The sequence below is a fragment of the Gasterosteus aculeatus genome, chromosome 1 (assembly GCF_964276395.1).
Source record: "Gasterosteus aculeatus chromosome 1, fGasAcu3.hap1.1, whole genome shotgun sequence".
Classification (NCBI taxonomy): domain Eukaryota; kingdom Metazoa; phylum Chordata; class Actinopteri; order Perciformes; family Gasterosteidae; genus Gasterosteus; species Gasterosteus aculeatus.
This window is the reverse complement of record NC_135688.1, coordinates 14898551-14920393: the sequence shown is the minus strand read 5'-3', so window position 1 is coordinate 14920393 and position 21843 is coordinate 14898551. Positions and strand designations below refer to the sequence as shown.

Genomic DNA, 21843 nt, shown 5'->3' with positions numbered 1-21843 from the left:
ACATTTCTCAAACCCATTAGATCATTCAGAAGAAGAAATGTTCTCTGAGTGAACTGTAACTTATTACATTCTGCAGTCACTATGAATTTTGGGGGTAGCACCAAGAAGGGGGCTGTATCCCATTGACAGGATTATATAAATGAGAACCATAATACTATAATCTCCCCCAGAAAGAAAAGAGACCGGGGGACATTCTGACCCCGGCTATCAAGCACCCTGCCCTGCAAACCTCAGATTAACAAACAGCTGGTTGTACATCCCGTGACAGATTACATTCACACTTGCCTTCTTGTTTTAGAAGTCTGCACTATAATGCTTTTCTAGCACCAGAATCATTGGGAACTGACGTCTTTTAGTACAAGACCTGTCAAGTAAAATAAAGTTATAATGTATGTGTCGGTTAACTTTTTAGCCGGTCATGCAAAAATGTTTGGGATTTATCAAATGCAAGATTTAACTTTGAATGGACAATTAGCTTTGAGATATAGTTTGTGCTTTGAGTTGTTTTTCTATTTAGCACTGCAGAAATGATTCCCGAGATTAAAGAGAAGTCGCACACTGTAGGTCATTTGTGCATTTAATGTGTGCTGGTGTTGATATAGCAATGCAAATCCAATTCAATTCAATTCCATTGTTGCCTATAAAATCATTGACATTCTTCAAAAATGAACAGTTTTCATCCTCCTGATTCACATGCAATACCAATAACTACTGTTGAGGATTTAAAACATGACCATTTCACATTGGGCCACTCAGTTGAAGCACTTGTGCTGATCGTTGAAGGTTCTGCTTAATGCACAGTTTAAAATAACATTTTAAACAGGGATATGGAATTCATCTTTATTCATACATGTACACCAGTAAGAAAACAACCTTTAAATTAAAACAATTTAAAAAAACGTAATGCCGGTGACAGGTGCAGACTCTTTTTATGTAGTTTTTTACTACACTAGATGATACGGATTTAACGCGAAATGGCTCACATGTGTGTCTAAGGACATACATGGTTAACATCCATTCAAACTCTGTTAAACAGTTGAATTCAAACCGCTTAAACGCTTAAACCTCCAGTGACACAAACTAGATGATCAAAACTGCGATGGAATTGTGTGCATGCTGGTGGTGATATGATTCCCATTGACTGTTTGGCCTTTTAATTCCAAATTAGCATTGTTTTGAAACAATGCTGAATGTATAGGAATATGTCAATATACAATAATCATAAGCGCCAATAAACCAAAATTGTTGTTTATGAATCCCGCTCATAATTTGAATTTTTCACAGGAATAAGTACTTCTAACCTTCATCCTTCATGTGATGCCAAACCTATAATGCAGAGAAAAAGCACACTACATTCAGTAGTCCAGTCCGATTTGGGGAAAGAAATAAATCTTCAGGATTTTGTGTGTGACAAGCCCTGCACGCCTGTAAAACAGCCGTGTTTGTGATGAGGATGTTATGTAGAAGCCTAAGCCTGAGTGAGGTGATTGTGGATCTAGTCAGACCTGAAAGCAGGCAAAGAGTGCGGTGATTTAGAGCGGCAAGAAGCTACTGCTGAGTCCGTTTCATTTAAGAGTATGTCCACAAACCATCTCTCTATTTCGGTTTATTTTGCCTTCCTGTGCAAAGCATTTTAACTCGTTGTTTTCAAGTGCTCCACATGTCACCTCACACCATGGAGGATAGAAATTTGTGAGTTCATAATAGTTGGTTAATTAATGAAGTATTTGCAAGCAACATCTATGTATAACAAAAATAAGACTGTGGTGATATGCAGTGTAATATGTAAGTAAACCTGCGGTTACGTAAATCATAACCACTGTTCTCTGATACCATGAAACCTCATGAAAAGAGATAAAAAAGAAAACTCAAAAGTATCAAAACAATCAAATATTCAAAATGATACAGCCGTAATTTGAGACATTCTAGTTTAACTAAACCACAGGTTTTCTTGATGTAACTCAAATGAAGTTGTGATAACTAATTATCACAATTATACAACTTCTCCATACAGTAAAGGAAAGGTTGTGCATGCAGACAGGGAGCAATCAAAACCAGAACAACCAGAAATAAAAAGTTAATGTAATGTTCTCGCATACAGTAACTTTAGTCATAATGAAACAATTCCAACCTGACAAAACATATACATGCATGTTTATGAACTTCACATGATACAAAAGCAACAAAAAAAAGTATAGACAGTTAGCAACGGATGGCCTGAGTGTCAAGCGACTTTGTGGAAACTCGTTGATAAGCAAAGTGGAACAACGACCCTTCTGTTATTTAAATACACAAGTACATACAAAAGGTGTCAGAAGTACTTTCATCTCAAAGTTTCTGTGCGCTATAAATATGAAAATTGCAATCATTTTATAACAGAATACTTTCGAACATCTGCAGTTGTTGAAATGATCATGGCAAATATGCCTCAAAAGATACACTTACCATTACTTACCCGCATGGTATGACAATGTCTTCCCTTTTTGTCGCACAAGACGAGGATCCAATTCTTTGCAAAAACACAGCAAGGCCAAGTGTCAAGATGTCAACAACCATCTGTCATCATGAAAAGGGTTTAAAATGTATACCTCCAATTAAGACTAAATTGTTCATTGTTCAAAACAACAAAAATACTATAACTTTACGTCAAAAACTATTTCTGTTTTGATTGTTACAATGCGTCCACCATATTGAGAGTGTTGTTGGCCCAGTGACACCTGTAGTCCTCTGAAGACGACACTGACAGCAGGAATGTGAACTACAGCTCCTGACAGCCCTCGGTTGAGTCCCCTGGCGAATTAATACTTGTTGTGCCATTCGCACTGACCAACACTCACCTCCTCAATGTCCAAGTTCTTCCTGGATTTGTAAATAAACTCTCCGATGGCAACAAACACTGAGAGGACCAATCCAGCCGCCAGGACGATGAAGATCCCCCCTATGTTCTCCACTCCCAGAGCGCTGGCCTCTTTGCTGTCCTCCTCCGGGCAGCCGTTCCCTCTCCACCATTTCTCCTTCATCATGTGCAGCTTTCCTTCCTCCTGAAGCTGCAAGATGGCAATGGTGATCTTGTCTCTGTAAGGGGAGCCTGGAGCGGGGACAAACAACTTGATTAACGCCGTCACCATGAACTCTGTGTTTGCCGTTTAGTAGACATCTGTGATACTGGTTGGTAATCTTTGTTACCGTGTACTTGGTTGTTCATCTCTCTTACCAATCGGGGTTCCCACTCCGTAGCCCTTTGAGTCTATCAAGCCTCCAATCTGCGTGAGATTGCAGTTACGCTGGCTGATGTACTCGATGCTGGTTGACTCCATCAGAAGAGCGTAGTCTGTGGTGAGGACCCTCTGAATCCCCTCCCGGTTGTTTTTGACCAAAGCTGTGTTTTTTCTACTGCTCATGAAAGCCCACATTTTCTCGTAAGTTGAGATCTTGGATTTCTGTTGAATCAGGATTAGTGGAAGTTTAAAACTATGGGCCCAACAAATAACATCAAAACAGATTTATAGGCTTACAGAAAATAGATGCTATTGACACATTGTCCATAGATGAAACTTGTTTCTAATATTTTAGATGAAAGAAAACCTTCCGTTGACTGAAGCAATTATCCTGATGCGCGGCAGGAGATGGGATGTTACAAAAGTCTACAAATCTGCCCATTTACATTCCATTGTCTCTCTACATTCAGACACATTTGTTGTGCTAAAAGCAAAACATTGAATCCCTGAAGCCACAGGCTTTTATAAATGTATTTGGATGAGCAAATGTCACAGACACAAACCTTTAACTCTACCATGTCACCTTAATGACTGATGACTAAGACGTCAGGTTGACGATGTTCTTGTTTGCATCACCACACCCTTTGCCGGACGGTGAAAATGAAATTACCTTAAAAAAGGTCATGGTGGAGCCGTCCCTTACAGCGCCGTACTCTATTTTGGTTTGCTTGGCCAAATCATCTGCAGAGTCGATTGGTGAGTCCATTCTCTCCACAGTGAGGAAGGCAGCCAGGTTGGCAGTGTAAGAGGAGATGATGATCAAGGTAAAGAACCACCATATTCCACCAACTATCCTTGTGGAGAGCGCTTTAGGCATCAGTTCGGATCCTGTAAGACAACACAATGCACATTATGAGCTGGACAAAGAAACACATCACCAGGCAATGACTATACATTATGGAGAGAAGAAATAGCTGTGACACTTTTGTTTTTCAGGCACACCACAGAAATTAGGAGGGTGATGTTTGAGGGTGCTTTAGACCAAGGTCAACTATTTCCAGCTATGAAAACAGCATGATGACATAACAGTATAATAATTGCAGTATAGTGGGCCAATACCTTGCTGCATAAGTGCTCCAACTCCAAACCAGACACTGTTTATCAGAGTGAAGTTGTTTTCAACCACATCGGAGTCTGGGTTGCAGGGGTGAGGGTTGTACCACTCATACGGAGTGAACCTGAAGGTAAAAAAAAAAATCACAATTATTCATGTGAATAATATAACATAACCTGAAAACAAGTTTTTTTTGCTGCATTAACCTCATTTTTCATTGTCATTTTACTGACATGGAGGAAACAAGCAGAAATCACTGAATAAACTCTCACCAAACACATAGAAACATTGCTGCATAGAATGGCCGATTTGTCCCATTAATTAGAAATTGTTTCACGCTTTTACCTGGCAATAACAAAGAGCACGCAGCTGACACCGAGGCACGCCAGCAGCACATACATCCAGATATCCGGAGACAGCGGGTTGAGGAAGGAGAACACTCCCGGATTGGTGCCATTGGGTTTGTGGTAAAGGATGCTGATCCCCAGCGTCATGAAGGGCTTGGAGAAGTCTATCACCTTTTCCCTCACATATGTGATGGTGAGTGGGGCCACGGCGAGGTCAGCCACCTGACACAGGCAAAAAAAACATCGCGCAGACTCTCAGCTGAAGACGGATGACACCCCTGATTCTCCAACGTGTGACATTGATCGGTACTCACGTGGTCAATCAGTTCTCGCACCATGCCATTCCACTCCCCCTTGTCATTCTGAGCTCCATATTTGCCATCGGTCACTAGCTTGACCTCATACGAGAAGCCCAGAATGTTGGAGAGCTCTTTGAGGAGGTCGAGACAGTAGCCCTCAAAGCGATCATTTCCGTACAAGGGCTTATCAGATTTCTTATACATGACATAGGGATTTTCCTGGAACAAGGCAATAAAAAAGGACTCAATTGTTTTTTTCAACACATTCCTCCTCAAATGCTGACTGATAATTAGTTTAGTTCGTACCAGAATAGTTGTCACAATGAGGGTTCTGTTGGCCATTGAGTCGGTCACATTTGTGGATAAGTCCTTGTTGCTTTCTGTTAAATTAAGGCCTGTTTGTGAGTTCCACACGCCAATCTGTAAGTGATAAGATATTAAAATAACCACACTCAAAGATCCATAGTATCCTAAGTTCCATTCACATTATCACCATTAGGAGGAAAAAAGGAGGGAAGAGTACTAAGAAGCAGACAGATTACAGTGGACAAACGGATTTCAGGGAGTGGTAGGGAGAAAAGGAAAATGCCACATTCCACCAGTACCAATATTCCTTCAGTCTGCCAAGGCAGTTAACGTACAGACCTTTTTCCACACTTTATTCAGGCGGTTGCTGCCCGCGATTGTCTTTCAGAAATAATAAAGAAAAAGCATTTTAATCACAGAGCTCCGAACTTAAAGGGGAAAACAGTCAGTTCTGGCTTGAGGACACAATTATTTGAATTCCAATGCCACAATTAAGAGCAGCATTGTCAAAGTATTCAACTGAATATCCACAAAGGTTTGACAGCTGCCATTATTTGCAACAGCTGTGTGAAAACAGTTGATGAGTTCTGTCAATATCAATTTTGCACTTAAAAACACTGTATGGTGTTTCACAGTCATCTTTCCGCATTTTCAGAAAAAAAAAGCCAACAGCGAATATTAGTCGCTGTGTTTGTCTAATCTCCGACTCTGCTCAGCTCTACTCGATGTCTACAACAGCATTTACTGACAATATCGCCATGGGTCATAGTTCACCTTCTCCAGGCCATCTTCCTTCAGGCTGATGACATCTAAATCGAATTCTTTCCGCAGGCCGTCTGTCTTGTTTATGACTATTTGTCCTGTCAAGCCGTTCCATTGTGCCTGTGAAAAGCACAGCACCAAAAAAACAAAAAACAATGAACGTCCTCATTTCTTACTGTCAAAGCAAAATCCAGCAGAAAAATTAAAACAGTTCACAAAAAATGAATAATTGCTAAACATGAAGCGCAAAACACTGACAGAGGAAAACTGCATCTTAATTGACATTTTTGCATTGGCTGGATCCTCAATGGAAATATGAAGCCTCTGAGAATATTACATGCTGGACGGTGATGTAGCCTGGCCTCTGCCTCAGTGGAGATCAGCGGGCGGGCAGCACAGTTCAGAGATATATTTGAACGTAGTTGATAACGAAGTGAGCTCAGCTGAATAACAGTCAGGTTAAATCTCGGTTACAGAAGGCTCAGAGAAATGATCTGCATCTCTAATATGCACTGATGGGCGGCTGAGCAGCCACATTTCATGGGAAGAAATCAGTACAGCCGACTTTTCAAGGTTTGTTTTGCAACTGGCTGTGAATCACAGAGGACGATAGAAAATAGAATTGAAAGAGCAGTTCACTCTATAACACAACAAATCTCTCGCCCTTTCTATCTGTCTTTATACATTTATAAGTATATGTAAATAATAATAATTTGATATTTATATGTATCAAACCTTCCCATGTTCCTACTAAAGACTGTTGCATTGCAGCTAAATGAGAAATGAGTCTAAACACATTTTGCTGAAAACAAAAACATGCTACTGTGCCTCATTCGCATATTGCCACTGACAAACTGGATTCTTATGGCTGATAATCTACAACTTGTTGTGAGCAGTTTTGCCTTTCTGTTCTGCACAAACATAGGAGTCGGTTGGTGTTTTTACGAAGAAAGTACTTCTATTCTTTGAGAGAAAATGATTACAACATGGCCTGTGCATTATTGCGAGAAGGGTAACAGTAATAATGTTGCACTTTAAAAGAACAGAGGCTGATATTAATAATAGCCAAATACGTTTGGGAAATGAAAGGGGGTCGAGCTGTCTCACTTTATTCTTTATTGTCTTAGTTGTTGAAACGCGCTATTGCAGCTCACCCTGTGTGCGCTCTCAGAACTAGAAATGATTGGCCGTGCTTCGAGTTACACAAATCAAATGCCATTGAACACATTGTGCAGGCAAACCTTTAAACCAAACCTTCAAACCAACACGCACCCATTGAAAGTCCCAGAATGGGACGAGGGGGATATGTTAGTTTTTAAGATGGACTTTTGCTTATTGTAATTACTACTAATACTCACGTCTGTTTCTAATGCAAAGATCTTTTGCATCTACAGAAGGTTACAGAGTATCATTTGGTGAAGTTGAGCTTTGATTAGACTGCTTCACACAGTCTCATCGCACTCATCTGTGAGGCCTACTCAACCCCTAAATCCAGATTGAGTCATGTCATTAAGGCTCTTTTTAAATCCTCACCAATCAAAAGTGTCTCTGTCTTGACCATGTGTTGGTGTCATTACTCTACATGTTGTAGTGATGTCATGGATCTTCTTAGATTGGAGAATCCAGATAATAAAACAGGAATGAATGCTGAAACCTCACTGATTATCCATGTACATACCACACTGGCCGTCAGTGCCATAATGACAACAATCTTATTTTTTACTCCTCACAAAGGCGTCTATACCCCACCTTCACAAAACATGCTCTGCATGATCTTTGGTAGATTTAGGAAAATAGTCCAAATGCGTAAAGCTGAACCGTATTATCTCGAGCTCTCTGCCGAACGTAACTATTAATATTAAATACGTGATACAGCCTTCACTCCTGCAGGGGAAATTTAATTTTCACCTTCCCTCCTCAACGCGAGCAGAGTGTGGCGTAAGTCACAGAGCAGCGCCCCTCGATTCAATGTCCTAAAGTAACCTTCAGTCACAGTCACCATCCACCAGTATCTGTACGGTGTCAAGTTCACCTTGCAATCAATCAATCATATCATCCTATCAACCACACTGTAACAAAAGTAAGAAGAAGGATCATAGAACATCCATGTAACTCATTGCATAACAAGTCAAACGTTGGCACAAATTTGGCTTTCTGGTTCAAAGGAGCACTATCAGCCCTACAAATGAAACGCTCATGAACACAAAAAACAAAGGCAGCATTTTATCATTGAAAGACTGTAAGATATGTAAGATATGAGTAACACATTCGACAGGTATGGTAACTATCAACAGAATTACCACACAATGATTATCAATAAGCAGAGATATGATGCTTAGTGTGATGGACCAACTAGAGAGTCGATGTTCTTCATAAAGTGAAACAGAATCAAATTGTCATAACACCTGTTCAATATGTCTGCCTGCTACGAACATCCCCTTTCCTTTCAGACCCTGTAAGACTGTTATCCTCCAGCAGTTTCCCTCAGCTCATCCCACCTTTACAGCTCAAAAGTTAATTTACTCACCACCTGCTCTCTGGACTCTGTGGCATATTCTGTACTTTATTCTGTCTGCACATCTAGATGGAAACTAGAACATTACAAGAGAGGCTATTCAAATCATATTTGTTCAATTTCAGTGTAAATTACTGGGCTACACTACAGGGTACTTCTACTCCCGCATCCTTCAAACTCAAAACTATGATGATCTAGAACAAATATGTTTTAGAATGAGAAGAATAAGTTCAGTAAATCATATTGATCATCATCTTATTATCAAAACCTATTTTTATATGAGTACCCTGTATTCAAAAGTTACAGCTCTCATCAGTAGTCTTCGGAAACCAACTTATTTAAGAAACCAACATACCGAACATGATTTCCTGGGAAAAACATTAAAAATATAATCTCCGCGGACATATTCCTTGTTCACGACATCAGATCTCCTAATTCTATTCTCTCTGCTCCTTCAGCCAGAGGAACGAATTAAAGGTAGCAGGCTGTGAAATGGATGGTCGGGAGAAGACGGGCGGCTGTCACACATTCATAAACCAAACTCACGTCTTTGAGCATGCTAATGAAGCGTGATCCGAAGCGCCAGGGTTTATGGCGGTGGCACTGAAGGGAGCTGACGGTGATTTGGGAGGCCCGTTGCGAGGCGGCAGCCACCATGTAGACGGCATCGTACATCAGAGCTGCTTCTGTCTGAAAGAGAAAGCATCCATCAGCAGGAATCCAGATATGCACTTATCACATAAGGACTGCCGACGTACACGCACACAGCTACACACGGTTTCTCAAAGCAGCCCAACTTTTACAAACTGCACAGAATGCAATCAAACAGGAGCCAAAGTTAGCAACATCTGTCGAGAATTCTATTAAAAATCAGCTTAGCTCAGCAGACCTTTTAGGCATGCTGCTTACAGTAGGCTGTAAGAACAACCCCGAAAACCATCACCTGGTGGACCTTTGGCATGCAGTATGACGGGAGGAAAGTAAAGTCACTCACTGTCATCATCCCCTCCATCAATCCGGTCTCTGCTTTGGAGGGAGCCTGCAGTCGCTCCATGGCCCACCTCTCTACCACCGAGGCCACCTGCGGATTGTCTATGTTGAGCAGTCTGAACCCCGTCATGTTGACGCCGCTGTAGCGGTACGGCTCCAAGTCCAGGGAGAACAGGTCCTGCAGGGTGCAGCATCGTCAGTGTAAAATTCACGTAATCCTTAGAAACTACCTAAATTGTAGCTATGAGCTATCCAGCAATGATAACGGGCCAATTTACTATGGATTTATTTAGCACTGAAAACCATCGACAATCTTATTATAAAAGAAACCACAGAATCTCTGTATAACAGAGTCACCGGATGAATTTGCACATCTGCACGCGAAGGATAGAAACACACTGCACAATAGAAATGTGTTGTTATGTGCATATTCATTAGGTTTGTCACATTCCTATTTTGGGGAGAAACTCGTGAGCTGAAGCTCCTGTGCACTTTTATTAAAGAAAACTATCTTTGTGTTCTTGAGATGCAGAAATTTCAGAAATGTAGCTTGAAAAAAGTATTCTTACCAGCGTGGTGAAGAAGAAGTGGTAATATTCAGTCATCATCCCCATGGACAAGATCTAAACCGAATAAGAGAACATATATTCACATTTCCCCTCAGGCAGACGCTATAAATGATCTCTTTTGCTGACATGATCCAACCACATCTGTTGCAAAGAGACTCTCGCAAATTGCCAACCACCCATTTTCTGAATGGCATCATTTAGAAATGTTTGCTTGGTTTCCATTAACAAGTATCCAAGTGAGTTGCTCATATTAATGTAAGCGACGTGGGTGTATGATCAGGAAATAAGTCAGTCCAACACGTTTTGGGTTTTCATAACATTAACACTTATTCCATTTCTCACAGCAGCCCTCGAGCCTCACACGTCAAGTTCCTCCTCTCCTCTCCTCTCCATCACTTCACCCTCTCACGACACAATTTCACTTTTCATTTCAATCAATCTTCCGTCTCTTAATGTGTATTTCTGCGTTTAAAAAAAGGCTGCGCTCAAATTTGGCAATGATCATTGGATTTCTGAAGAGGGTAGAATGAGACTAACCCTGCACAAGTGAATATTAAACCAAAGCGATGCAGAAGGACCAACATAAACCAGACTACACTCTGCTGATGGATTCAAATGGAATTCCTGACAGAACGTTTTGGGTGTCAAGTTATTTGTTAAATCCTCAGGGTAATGCCGACTGCCTAGCGTAGGCTTCATGCTGGTAGAGGTTTGTTGCTCACCTGCTTCAGAACATCGGCCGATGTTTGGTAGGAGCAGTCAAAGATGACAAAGAACTCCTTTCCCTTCTTCATCTCCTTTAACAGAGGACGGGCATCTTTACTTCCTGTTGGCAGCTGGCGGATCTTGATTTTAATGCTGTATCTGGATGGAGCTTTGATCAGCTCTTGCAAACGTATCAGTCCTTCAATTGAAAGTCAAGAAGACTATTGTTATGCTCAACAATCACATTTACAATACTTCATATTTCACTATGTTAGAGTGTTTTGGACATCACAAAAAACTATATCCATCCAATAAGGTAATCAATTTTCTGATAACATCGACAGAAACTCCCACAAAACCTGCTGGATTTCACCTTTGTGCACCATTTGCTTGCCATGATAAACAGCTGTATCTTCACATCATTGGTCGGTAAAGGGTTTAAGTCATGATCACAATTATTATAAATAATTCTGTTAGTTCATTTATTTTTTGACCCCGGCCTATTATTGATAGACAGCCAGAAGTGGAAGCACGCTTTTTTTCGACACTGACTCATATATGGCTAATTTAATATTGCAGTTCTTCACTGTGACCACAAGAGGGTAGAAAATGACTCGATGACACTCGGGTTAACTCGCATCATGTCCAACTAGTAGATGCATAACATCAAATGTAAGACTGCATAATGAAAAATGTACTACTGACCAAAAAAATGCACCAATCATCCAGTAAGCACTCTACCATGCCAGAAGATGTATTTCACATTGCAGTTACTCACTATAGCCACAGGATGGCGACAAACATATTTTCTTAACCCACAGATCGGACCACGTCTCCAACTAGCGTTAAGGCTTTGTTTCGAATGCTTTATTTGCTCTAGCTTCAAGGATGTTAGCTCAGCGACAGAAGCTGAATGATACCACAGAAATTTGAAATCTTAAAAATCTTAAATGCAACTGCACGTTCGCGATGGCATGTTCGCTGTTCGCTGGTGCACTTTATTTTAAATTTTTAAATATTTTTAACTTTTTAAATTTTATTCCTTTATTTTTAAACTAACCCATAGCCTTATACCACTAACCATGTATATTATATAATTATATTTTATTTTGTTCCTCGTACACTGTCTTGTCGTCCATTTTCGTACTGTCTGCTGTTACGCACCAACCGCCAAGTCAAATTCCTTGTATGTCGGAGATATTATGGCAATAAATGTTTCCTGATCCTGATCCTGGTATTAAAAAGATATATCTTAATATGTGACTTGTATAATTGCAGCGTTACATATTTTATTTTTATGGACCCCTTAATTAATTTAGCTATTTCTATAGATATAGATATAGAAGTTCTGTTTTCACGTAGTTTCCTGATCTCCAGGAGGGAATGATGGGGTAATATATGTGTATATAGTGAATATAGTGAACACCTTGGCCATGAAAACACGTGCTGTTGTGACTGTGGCCTGCTGAGCATTTACCAACACCAAGAAGCTCTTTCAAAAGTAACACGTAAGATCGCTATTGGTGCTACAGTTTGGAGATTGAATGCTAATTCAGCTTTTTGCAAAGTTCGAGGTTCAAGATGATTCAAAGCATCATTCTGGTTAACCATGTTCATGTCTTAACCATGTTTTATTGACTAATTGTTATAAAACGGTAAATATGCGGTCTGCATTATGTGCTTTGGTCGGAAAACCTGTTAAGTTTGTTATATACTATTGTGCATAAAGCCATTGTAAATTACAACGTAAAACCATGAACATTACAATTTATGGTGTAAGCAGGCTACAAAAAATATTATTAACTGGATTTTCCAAAAACATTTTTGCAATGAAGCTGTTCGTCAATTTATCCAAAAGATATTTGTGAATAGAAAGAATATCCTCCGCCCAAAACGCAGTTTTGAAAATGAAAATACATTCATTTGAAATGAATAACAATGAATGATGACTTTTGCAGAGAAACCATCTTCTATGAGCCTTTTGGAGGAACGTCTCAAATTAATAAAATCAAATCTACATTTTAAAACATACTCGGCTTTCCACTAACCTTGGATTAATCATGTATTATCCCACAGGGATTTTGTTGCTTCTTTTGTTAGATTGAGGTTCCTCGGGTTAAAGAAAATATAAAAATATACATATTCAAATTTATATAAAACCGTATAACACTTAAGCACCCATGAGATTTTGTTGCAAATAATGGTTGAAGTCAGATTCCTTAACAAACAATCAACAACAACATCAACTACTTACGGCAATCATTGCACATTACTTCTGATAGTTTAAAATACATATAATAATACTGTAAAAACAGTGGCGATTCCTCCTGCTTGCCACCAACAAACGCTGTAACGTTCATGTTCCACCCAACTATAAAATACACAATCAGCTCAAACCAAATGTAGTTTTCACACATCCGATTTCCAAATACCTTCACAAACCCAAATGTTTTGTAAATACAAAATGATATAATTAGACTGAGTTTTTACATATTTTGCTGCCAAAGTATTTTTACCGGTTTCACTCACCAGTTGCATCTTCGTACACAACAGTGACCGCCTTCCACTTGTAGTACTGCACTATCTCCAGCACAGCTCGGCTTATGGAGGTGTATTCCGGGTAGAGGTTGATGTAGAAGCTGTCTCTGTTGTCCACTGAGGGGTGTTTCCAGCGTGTCTGGATGTGAGGGACCTCCAGGGCGTTGCAAATGGACTGCACCGCACTGACGGAGGAACTGTGAGACGGGCCAAAGACCGCGCCAACGCCCAAAGCCAGCTGGTCGCAGGCTGGAGTAGTGGAACATGAAGTGGAGAGAGCAAATAACCAATGACCAACAGGGTAATCAGTCTCTTCAATTGAGTCTTCAACACAAGAGCAAAGGAAGTGAGATTGTCCTTACCTCTTCTTGAGGCCTCAAAACTGTCAAAAATGTTTATTCTCTGGATGTCATAGGTCAGTGTGGTGTTTGGCATTAAGGTCCGGTTCCTGTTTATGTTGATTACAGCAAATTTAAAGGCCAGTTCTTCAACACTAATGGGCTCATTCTCAAGCGTCTCAAAGATGCCGCCTGGAGGAAGAGAAGAAACAGTGGTGGCGTGAGAGTGATATCGGGATCAAGTGATGCCAGAGAGACCTTCGATTCAATGACCTTTCTCCGTTTAGTCATTCACCTCCATTGCAGCATTTTGAAGGTTGGCAAAACTGAATTCTTACCGTTGCGTAACATGGCCCAATTTTCTATGTTACTTTGCCCACATAATGCTACTAAGAGACCTGGTTGACTTGACGGGATTTTAATCTCATTCAGAGAAAAGCTTGACCTTTATTGACTCCCCCCTTTTGGCCTAAATTCCCCCAGCTGACACGCCTCCCTGTCGCTTCCTTATAGAGCAGCTTCTCAGCCAGCGTATGTGGGGACTTGTGCAGCGATACGTTATCTTGGTAGACATTTAAAAACGTACCGTGCCGTCTGTGTCTCCCCCGACAGGATTCTCAACAGATGAACCGCTGCACTGATTCGCCTCGCAAAGCCACATTTTCAATCTTTTTAAAAATTTGCTGTTCTAAACAACAATCCCCTTCGATGGAATCCAACTTAAACGTGCACCCGTCAGGTTGTGATTTATAGTAGCTCATAGTGAAGCCTCAAAATGTAATGCAATTTGTTGTGTAGAGGTTTTTCTTTTCAGGCTGCCAAAACACTGCTACTATTAAAGCCGTTCTTCCATTACAACGCTAATACTCTAAATAGATTGTTTCCTTCTCTACGTGTTACTTTTTGACTGATTCATTTCTGGACTGACCTTTTTTTGTTAAACATTTGGATTTTCTAATAGAAGATGGGGAGGATTGATTAATCCCATGACAACATATATGACTTTGAAGTCCTGTGATGTGCTTCTGCCCTTTGATTGGACTCTTTTTATTGTATAATTTGGTGGTCTGTCTGTGATAATCCAACATTGCTTTGACTGTTAATCTTGTATTAATAAATCACAGCCAAAACTAATTTAACAAAACTAACCTGTGAGGTGTCGCTCTTTCTGGTCCTTTTTATTTCGCAGAGTGAGAGAAGTAAAGACCTCTTTACTTAATTAATGAATTAACATTAATATTTTTGATTTGCTAAAACAATCATCAGCGAGCAAAAGGGCTTTGATGTCATGTTTGTCTCTAAAGTCTTTTTTTTTGTACTAGTGTGAACCAAGTTTAACATGCCGTTAAACTTTAGTGTGTGTAACCTTTTAAGGGTGGAACCAATTTTCATCAATTGACTGTTCAAGTTTGAAAATCATCACACACATCATCACAATTTCCAAATCCCATGGTTTGTATCACTTTGCTTTCAAAATAGAAAATAACAAACGATATCATTTGAGTTAATTGCTTAATCAATTATTCGACTTATTCAACAATTATTTATCTATTTCCACAAACAATTTCTGTGTTAAAATCATTTTAAGATAATTATATATATATAGACTAGTGCATAGCCTAACTGTAATCTCAAACACAAACCTAAGAATGTAAGAAATAACACAAATGATGTTCTCTGTCTCATGTCTGCTGCCTTATCCGCCTCTTTATAGAAAACTCCTTCAGTAAGCAGAGTCTGACAATGTCATTACACATTTCACACTACATAGGACAAGGCCATCAACCCCGACAAATTCAAGTGTCAAAATGTAATTTCAAGATCCATTTCTCTTTTAAGCAGAACCACGTTCATCCGACTGTGTCTGCCAGGACCGCAGGAGGGGGATTGTGTCAGAGTTGACTCTTAATCCACTGCGCTGCTCCACAAAGATGACGTCTCTAGCGCGCTATAGCTGCCGTCTGAATATGCGTTACTACAACCGGGCCAAACTCAACACAAAATGTTGAACATTTCAGTTACATGAAGCGCGGCATGCAGAGCAGTAGGATTAAACGTTGGAATTTCCCGGGATTGTCACCACCTGCACATAGGGCGTGCACACTGTGGTGCATGTTGATTTCACCCAAGCCTTTCAAATGTAAATGATTTTAAACATCTGGGCCTTAAGTGATGTGATGATATCATGTACACTGTGCAAACTTGATACAGGAACTAACTGGAAGTACTTTTAAAAGCGCTGCTATTTTCAAAGTTGTTAATCAATCAGCCATGAACACAAATTGTGAAGAACCCATTTTGATGCTACAATAGTTTGCAAATGACCTCACTTCAATACAGAGGCTGCAGATGGCAATAGGTCATTACACTCCCTAACAGTGTTTGAAGACTTGCCTGCAAAATTGTAATCGATTTGAAAGGAGAAAGGCCCTTTAAAAAGCTCCCCTTGAGACCATGATTGTGAATGACCTTTTTCTTTGGTGTAGCATAGCCTCAAACCCCAAACTGAGAAAGCCTTGTCTGGACTCCCTGGTCACTAAAAGCGTGCTTGAAAGTGCCAATCCTAATTCTGGATACCGAGGCTCAGAGGGCAGCTGCCAGGTCCCAATAAAGTCCTTAATTCATTCCAGTGAAATATTACATCTTCATTTAAATTTTCTTTTTTAAATGTGTATTCCATCTCACATGTGTTTTGTGTAAAATAGGGAATATAAACAAGTTTTGATGCAGGATTCGACAACAGAGTAATCCTAGTGACAGCATCATTTCCAATCAATCATTCTGTCCACATACTTAAACAGGGCTTTGGAAAATAGAAGGCAAAGAGCTGCTGCTAAATGTTCTGATTTACATTTTTATAGCTGACCTCTAATCCCGCTCATAAGAATTTGCATTAATCCTGATTCTAAAGCTGAAAATGCAGCCAAAATATGCACTGCATTCGCACTTTCATTTTCAGCAAAAGACAAATACATCTATTTTATTGTATTGCTCGTTCATTCATTTTCCCTTTGAAGCTTCTTTCGTTGAAAGAAATCCCACATTTTTCTCTCCTCAGTTGCACCTGAGAACAGATCTTAAATTTGAGTGATTTGCAGATTGTCTTTAGCTCAGCATGACGAGCACCGGTAGAAGCAATCAACGATGGTCCACATCAATAAATATATATATATATATATATATATATATATATATATATATATAATAAAGTAATTGAGCTCTCGACAACACACATCATTAATACACCTGAGGTGATTACACACTGTCTGAAATGATTGATTCATCTGTTATCTTGGTTATCTTGTCAAATAAGCTTCTATATTACAATGGCTGACAGCTGCAAGTCAACATCACCTGTCTAGTCTTTTGAATGCATTTCCAATTAAAGAACCCAACAAAACATGATGAGTACATCACCAGGAAAATGAATTCTCTACCTCAGGCTTTAACAGTTGTGGTCCAAAGAGATTGAGTTTAAATTGATTTGCACAGCGGCATTCAGTGAGTTAATTTGCAGACAATCAAGCCACTATGTGTAAGAAGAGATATTTTCACACTTTGATGCAATGTTTTCACTATATATAAGCTTTACAATAGTTTAAGGCGTTTCCATACTATCTATGATTGATTCGTACCTACTGGAGCAACACCTGCGAGGCGAGCTCTGGACCAACATGCGCTGGCAGCGCCTTGACTGGGGCCTCGGCCGGACTCATGCTGAAAACTCAATACAATGACACACTCCCTTGCTGGTCTTCAACCTCCACCTGTGTTAGAATATTTTGTGCAAACCCTGTGGAAGACTTTAAGTGCAGTGGACTATCGCAGGGAATGAATAGGTATGTGGAATGTAGGTCGGTGACTGTGGAGCCACATCTGGGGCGCAGGACGACGGGGAGAGATTGCTGCCTTTTCTAATATTCATGTTGTCAATTTTTAAAATAATGCCCTACAGGAATGCACCGCTGTTTTTGTCACTCGTTTGTTGCGTTACAAATCTGCCACAACCGAATTCCGTTGTGAACCCGCGTGTTGCATAATGACAACAAGCGACCCTTGAATCATTGAATGAGGGAGTCTCCAGAGACAACACCGAGGATCTCTTAAAACCCGACCACCACGTCCTCCGTGGAGGAAGCAGAGACCTGGTGGAGGTCGCTGAGGTGGTCAATGAAAGCTCTTCGGTGGCAAAGCGCCTGGGGTGGATGAGATTTGCTCTGAGATGTTGAAGGCTCTTGACATTCTTAAGCTGTCTTGGCTGACCACATCTTGAGTTTCATGTGGAGGTGGGGGACAGCGCTCGTGGATTGGTAAACTGGGTGCTGGTTCCCATGTTGTTAAGAGGGACCAGAGAGTGCGCACCAACTATCGAGGTATTGACCTCCCCAGCAGAAAGTTAGTTCCAAGGTTTAGTAACGTAAGCTACAACTAATTGTCTCAGGGCCATTGCAGCATCCTTGAGAGTTTGCCGATCCGGTCCACATGTGTTTTGTGGACCTTTAGAAGAATCGCATGCTTGTCCCGCGGGGCGTACTGCAGTGTCTGGTTTGGGGAACTTGAAGAGAGTCAACCTTCAAGTCTGAAACCATGGTTCTCTGCTGAAACAAACAGGTATTTTACCCTGAGGGTGGGAGTAAATCTGCCCCCTAAAGAAATGTACGTGTCCTCTGGGCATTGCAGCAGGTTGTGGTGGGCAAGATGGAGCTGGGTGGATGTTATTCAGACCACTCGGAGTGGAATACCTGCTCTCTGGCGTCCAAAAACTGATGCTGGCTTTTGCGCCATGCTGCAGCGCCATGTTAAAAGTCCTGCCTCAACACAAGGTTCTTTAGCAGTGTTATGTGATCAATTTTTTAAAGGCAACTCTCAAAAATGTGACATGGGATGATGCACTTTTCCATTCTGCACTTTCCATTGAGTTACACAAAACAATTCTGTCAACGCAATTTGTCTTTGGGCATCTTACACTCGTTTGCAGACGACACGTGGATCAATGCACTCACTCAGAGGAATGTTAGCAAGCAAATAAACAAAGGAATAAGACAGTTGGTGGTGTCTGCATTTATACTTCAGTAAATACAAGTTTGAGCATGCAGGTGCAGAGCGGCATGTGAAACTAGAATCATTACACAAGCTTGTCTTGTGATACACTTTATTGTGCACGTTGACAACGCAATCATCCATTCCCCGTTCTCCAAAATATAATTAAATGAAATTAACAATCTGTGAATACCTGCATGATGAAGCCATGCTCCAATGAAAGCGTTTTGCTTATAATTGCGGTTCACTATTACTGATCAATGCTTTATGATTCATTCAATGTGTAAAGAAAGGATGGAAGGGGAGTTCTTGCCATAACCACCGGTAATTACTTTCCAATATCATTTTCAGGATCACTAAACTTCCTTCACGTCTTTAATAGGCCAGACAGTGCTGTGGGGTGATGCATGCTGGGAGGTCACAAAAACAAAAGATTTAGCTTTTTGCTGCGGGCACATACTGATAAAGCCTTAGGCATTGCTTTTAATAGACGTCTGTTCCTTCTTTCAGGGCTCAAAGAAATAACAGGGTTCTGGTTTCGGTAGCTAAGTGGACCTTTTTTTTATTCCTAAAACCCAAAGTAAGAGGTTAATATTAAAGAACCGTTTAGAAGGCTCTGATTCTAATCGGTGACTTTTGTGCAATCATCACATGAAGGAGAGTCTTTTAAGGCAGGGGAACACAATGACGTAGTGTTTCGGTTTCTCCCGTCTCACCATCCTGGGCCAGTTTCCAGTAAGCCCCCCCCCCCCCAACCCGACACCACCACCACCACTCCAACCTGGGCCCCTGCCAAGCTGTGAATGAATGAGGAGGCCCTAACCAGTCTAATATCTCCGTTTGATGTGGAGCACTGGGGTTTCTCTGTTTTGCAACCTAACAACAAAACTTTTAGATATAAAAAAAATAATAATTTAATAATCTGTATCAAATCCGCCTAATTTAGGAATCAAGACTTGAACAAATACAGATTGGAGGCAAAGCCACAAGCTGCCGCTTCTGCGCTCTCCGCAGCGATGAGATTTGGTGGCCGTCTGAGTACCATATTTGAGGAAGAGACTTTCTGCATTAAGGGGATTATTGTTAGTTGTTTATGGGCTTGGGGGGAGAAGATTTACCATTATTACCAACCCCAGTGAAAAGAGTGGAAGATCTCGGTCACAATCTGATGGCAGCACTTGCCAAGACGGAGAAATGTTAATTGAACGAAGCCTCGCCATATGGGGGAGATTATGGTGGGTTCATGTGTCATGAAGAGAATGACAGAGATTAGGGCCACACTGAGAGTGATAGATGATTTAGAGAGATTAACAATATAGAGAACAGATCGGGACTGTTATAACAGGGAGGTCGCCCAGGCCTATTAGCCCTCGAAGTTACGCAACAGCACAAGTCTCAATGTTAAAGTCTCAACATGTAGAGGGAATTAAGAAAAGTACTGAGTGGTCCGGGTATTCATATAGGAGCAGAGAGTGGTGATGCAATCTTCTAACCCAAACGTCGACTCTTTAAAACAAGTTCAAGCATCAAAACTGGAAAGGGAATAGTTGGAGCAAGTGCTGCGTGTGTCTAATTACAATTGAAAGCAGCATTTTTGTCAACTCTCGAAGGATTAACAGACAACTTTGGAGTCAGATTCACATTCACAGGTGTCATGGCGACAACTTCTGAGATTATTGGGTAGGAGAGAATTCTGTCGACCCTTCACTCTTTAGCGCTGTATCATTTTCACATTCCTCCGTGCCAAGAAAATCATTATGCCAACTTAATCACTTATCTGCCTCTGACCTGCTTTTTAAAATGGAGGAAGAAAAGTGGATTTAAAAGATATGAATACTATGTGGACTACCACAGTCATCAGTTAATTTGCATTAGGAAAATAAATCCCACAAATAATCTGACTGTGGAATGATTACTCTACATGTCACATCAACATGGTAAGTCTCTGGGAAGATATTTTCCTAATTACTGTTGCATAACATGGGCACACACTTGTATGTACAGTATACTTATAATATGATGTACTATGCAGTAATAAAGGTATGTCCAATATATATTTCCTTAGCACACAGATTCTTTAATTTAGTTTTTAATTGAATTTAATCTCCCAAACTGCACAATTACCATGAAGGGATATCTTTGCATAACATCCACATGTATGATATCTCGATGAACTACTCTAGCTGTCTCTATTTAAAAACAACATGTATGTATTAGTAAGGCCACTGTGGTACATTGGAAATAAAATGCTTATGCCACATGTTTTAGTACATACATAAAGAAAGGTAGAATAGGTTATTAATCCCAACAAACTGCCCTCAACCTAGGACTTTAATGTAATTATGTAATTTAGTATTGAAAAAAGTATTGCGGCAGTATTAATATTAACAATGAGTATAATGGCATTGAAAAAGATTGGACAAATGTACTACTTACCGATTCTCAAGACCTGCTGTGAAGTGAGCCAGAACTCTGCTATAAAGTACAGCAGTGCAAATCCCTTCCATTTCGCCATGGTCCTCTCTCCAAAGTCAAATTTATCATTTATATCAGTTGTTTTGCCCTCGGTAATTCATGCTGATAACTTGCCAGTCCTTGTATCCGTAGCAAAAAAAGAATGACAACCGACCCACATCCATCTCTCACACATTGTGAGGAAAAAACAACAACAAAAACACAGACTCCACCTGCAGCTGCCACTGTTCAAAATAACTTCAGTTTTTCCATTCCAAAATCCGTAATGTGCCTGTAAGGTTTTAGTTCCAATGTTCACTCTCCTCACATCCCTCTTATCATGTTCTTTTCTAGTGCACACTTGAATCGTAGCCTGCAATTTAGGAGGAGGACCGTGCGCTTGGCTCCTCCTGTCAAGCTTGCGTGAATAGAAATGGGCATTTCATATTTCCACTTTCAAAATAGAATGTAAACTTAGGTCTGGGCATTATCACAATATTTAAACAATAATATGGAATAAGGCTACATACTTGTAATATTGATATTGGGGTATTTGTTCAAAAAGTATAATAATATTGTTTTTTTCTTAATAGCCCAGCTCTAGGTGAATTGGCTGCATGTATGTCTTCCATTAAACGTGTGTGATAA

The 21843-nt window shown here is 40.3% G+C and overlaps 1 protein-coding gene across 2 annotated transcripts; it reads right to left on the bottom strand.

Annotated features, from left to right (window-relative positions):
* Positions 1 to 564: 564 nt before the first annotated feature.
* On the bottom strand, positions 565 to 21606 carry LOC120827006 (glutamate receptor ionotropic, kainate 1). Of its 2 annotated transcripts, XM_040189679.2 has the most exons (16): positions 21178 to 21570; positions 13726 to 13893; positions 13355 to 13612; positions 10843 to 11024; positions 10121 to 10174; positions 9556 to 9729; positions 9108 to 9251; positions 6059 to 6166; positions 5624 to 5665; positions 5285 to 5398; positions 4994 to 5197; positions 4678 to 4901; positions 4338 to 4456; positions 3889 to 4106; positions 3215 to 3440; positions 565 to 3088 (listed from the first exon to the last, which is right to left on the bottom strand). In XM_040189679.2, exons 1-16 carry the CDS (start codon positions 21254 to 21256, stop codon positions 2799 to 2801), a joined length of 2604 nt encoding a protein of 867 aa, XP_040045613.1. In that variant the 5' UTR covers positions 21257 to 21570; the 3' UTR covers positions 565 to 2798. The 2 variants fall into 2 exon arrangements, with proteins under 2 accessions (XP_040045613.1, XP_040045617.1); XM_040189683.2 differs by lacking the exon at positions 5624 to 5665 and having other exon boundaries at positions 21178 to 21606.
* Between the last annotated feature and the right edge of the window lie 237 nt (positions 21607 to 21843).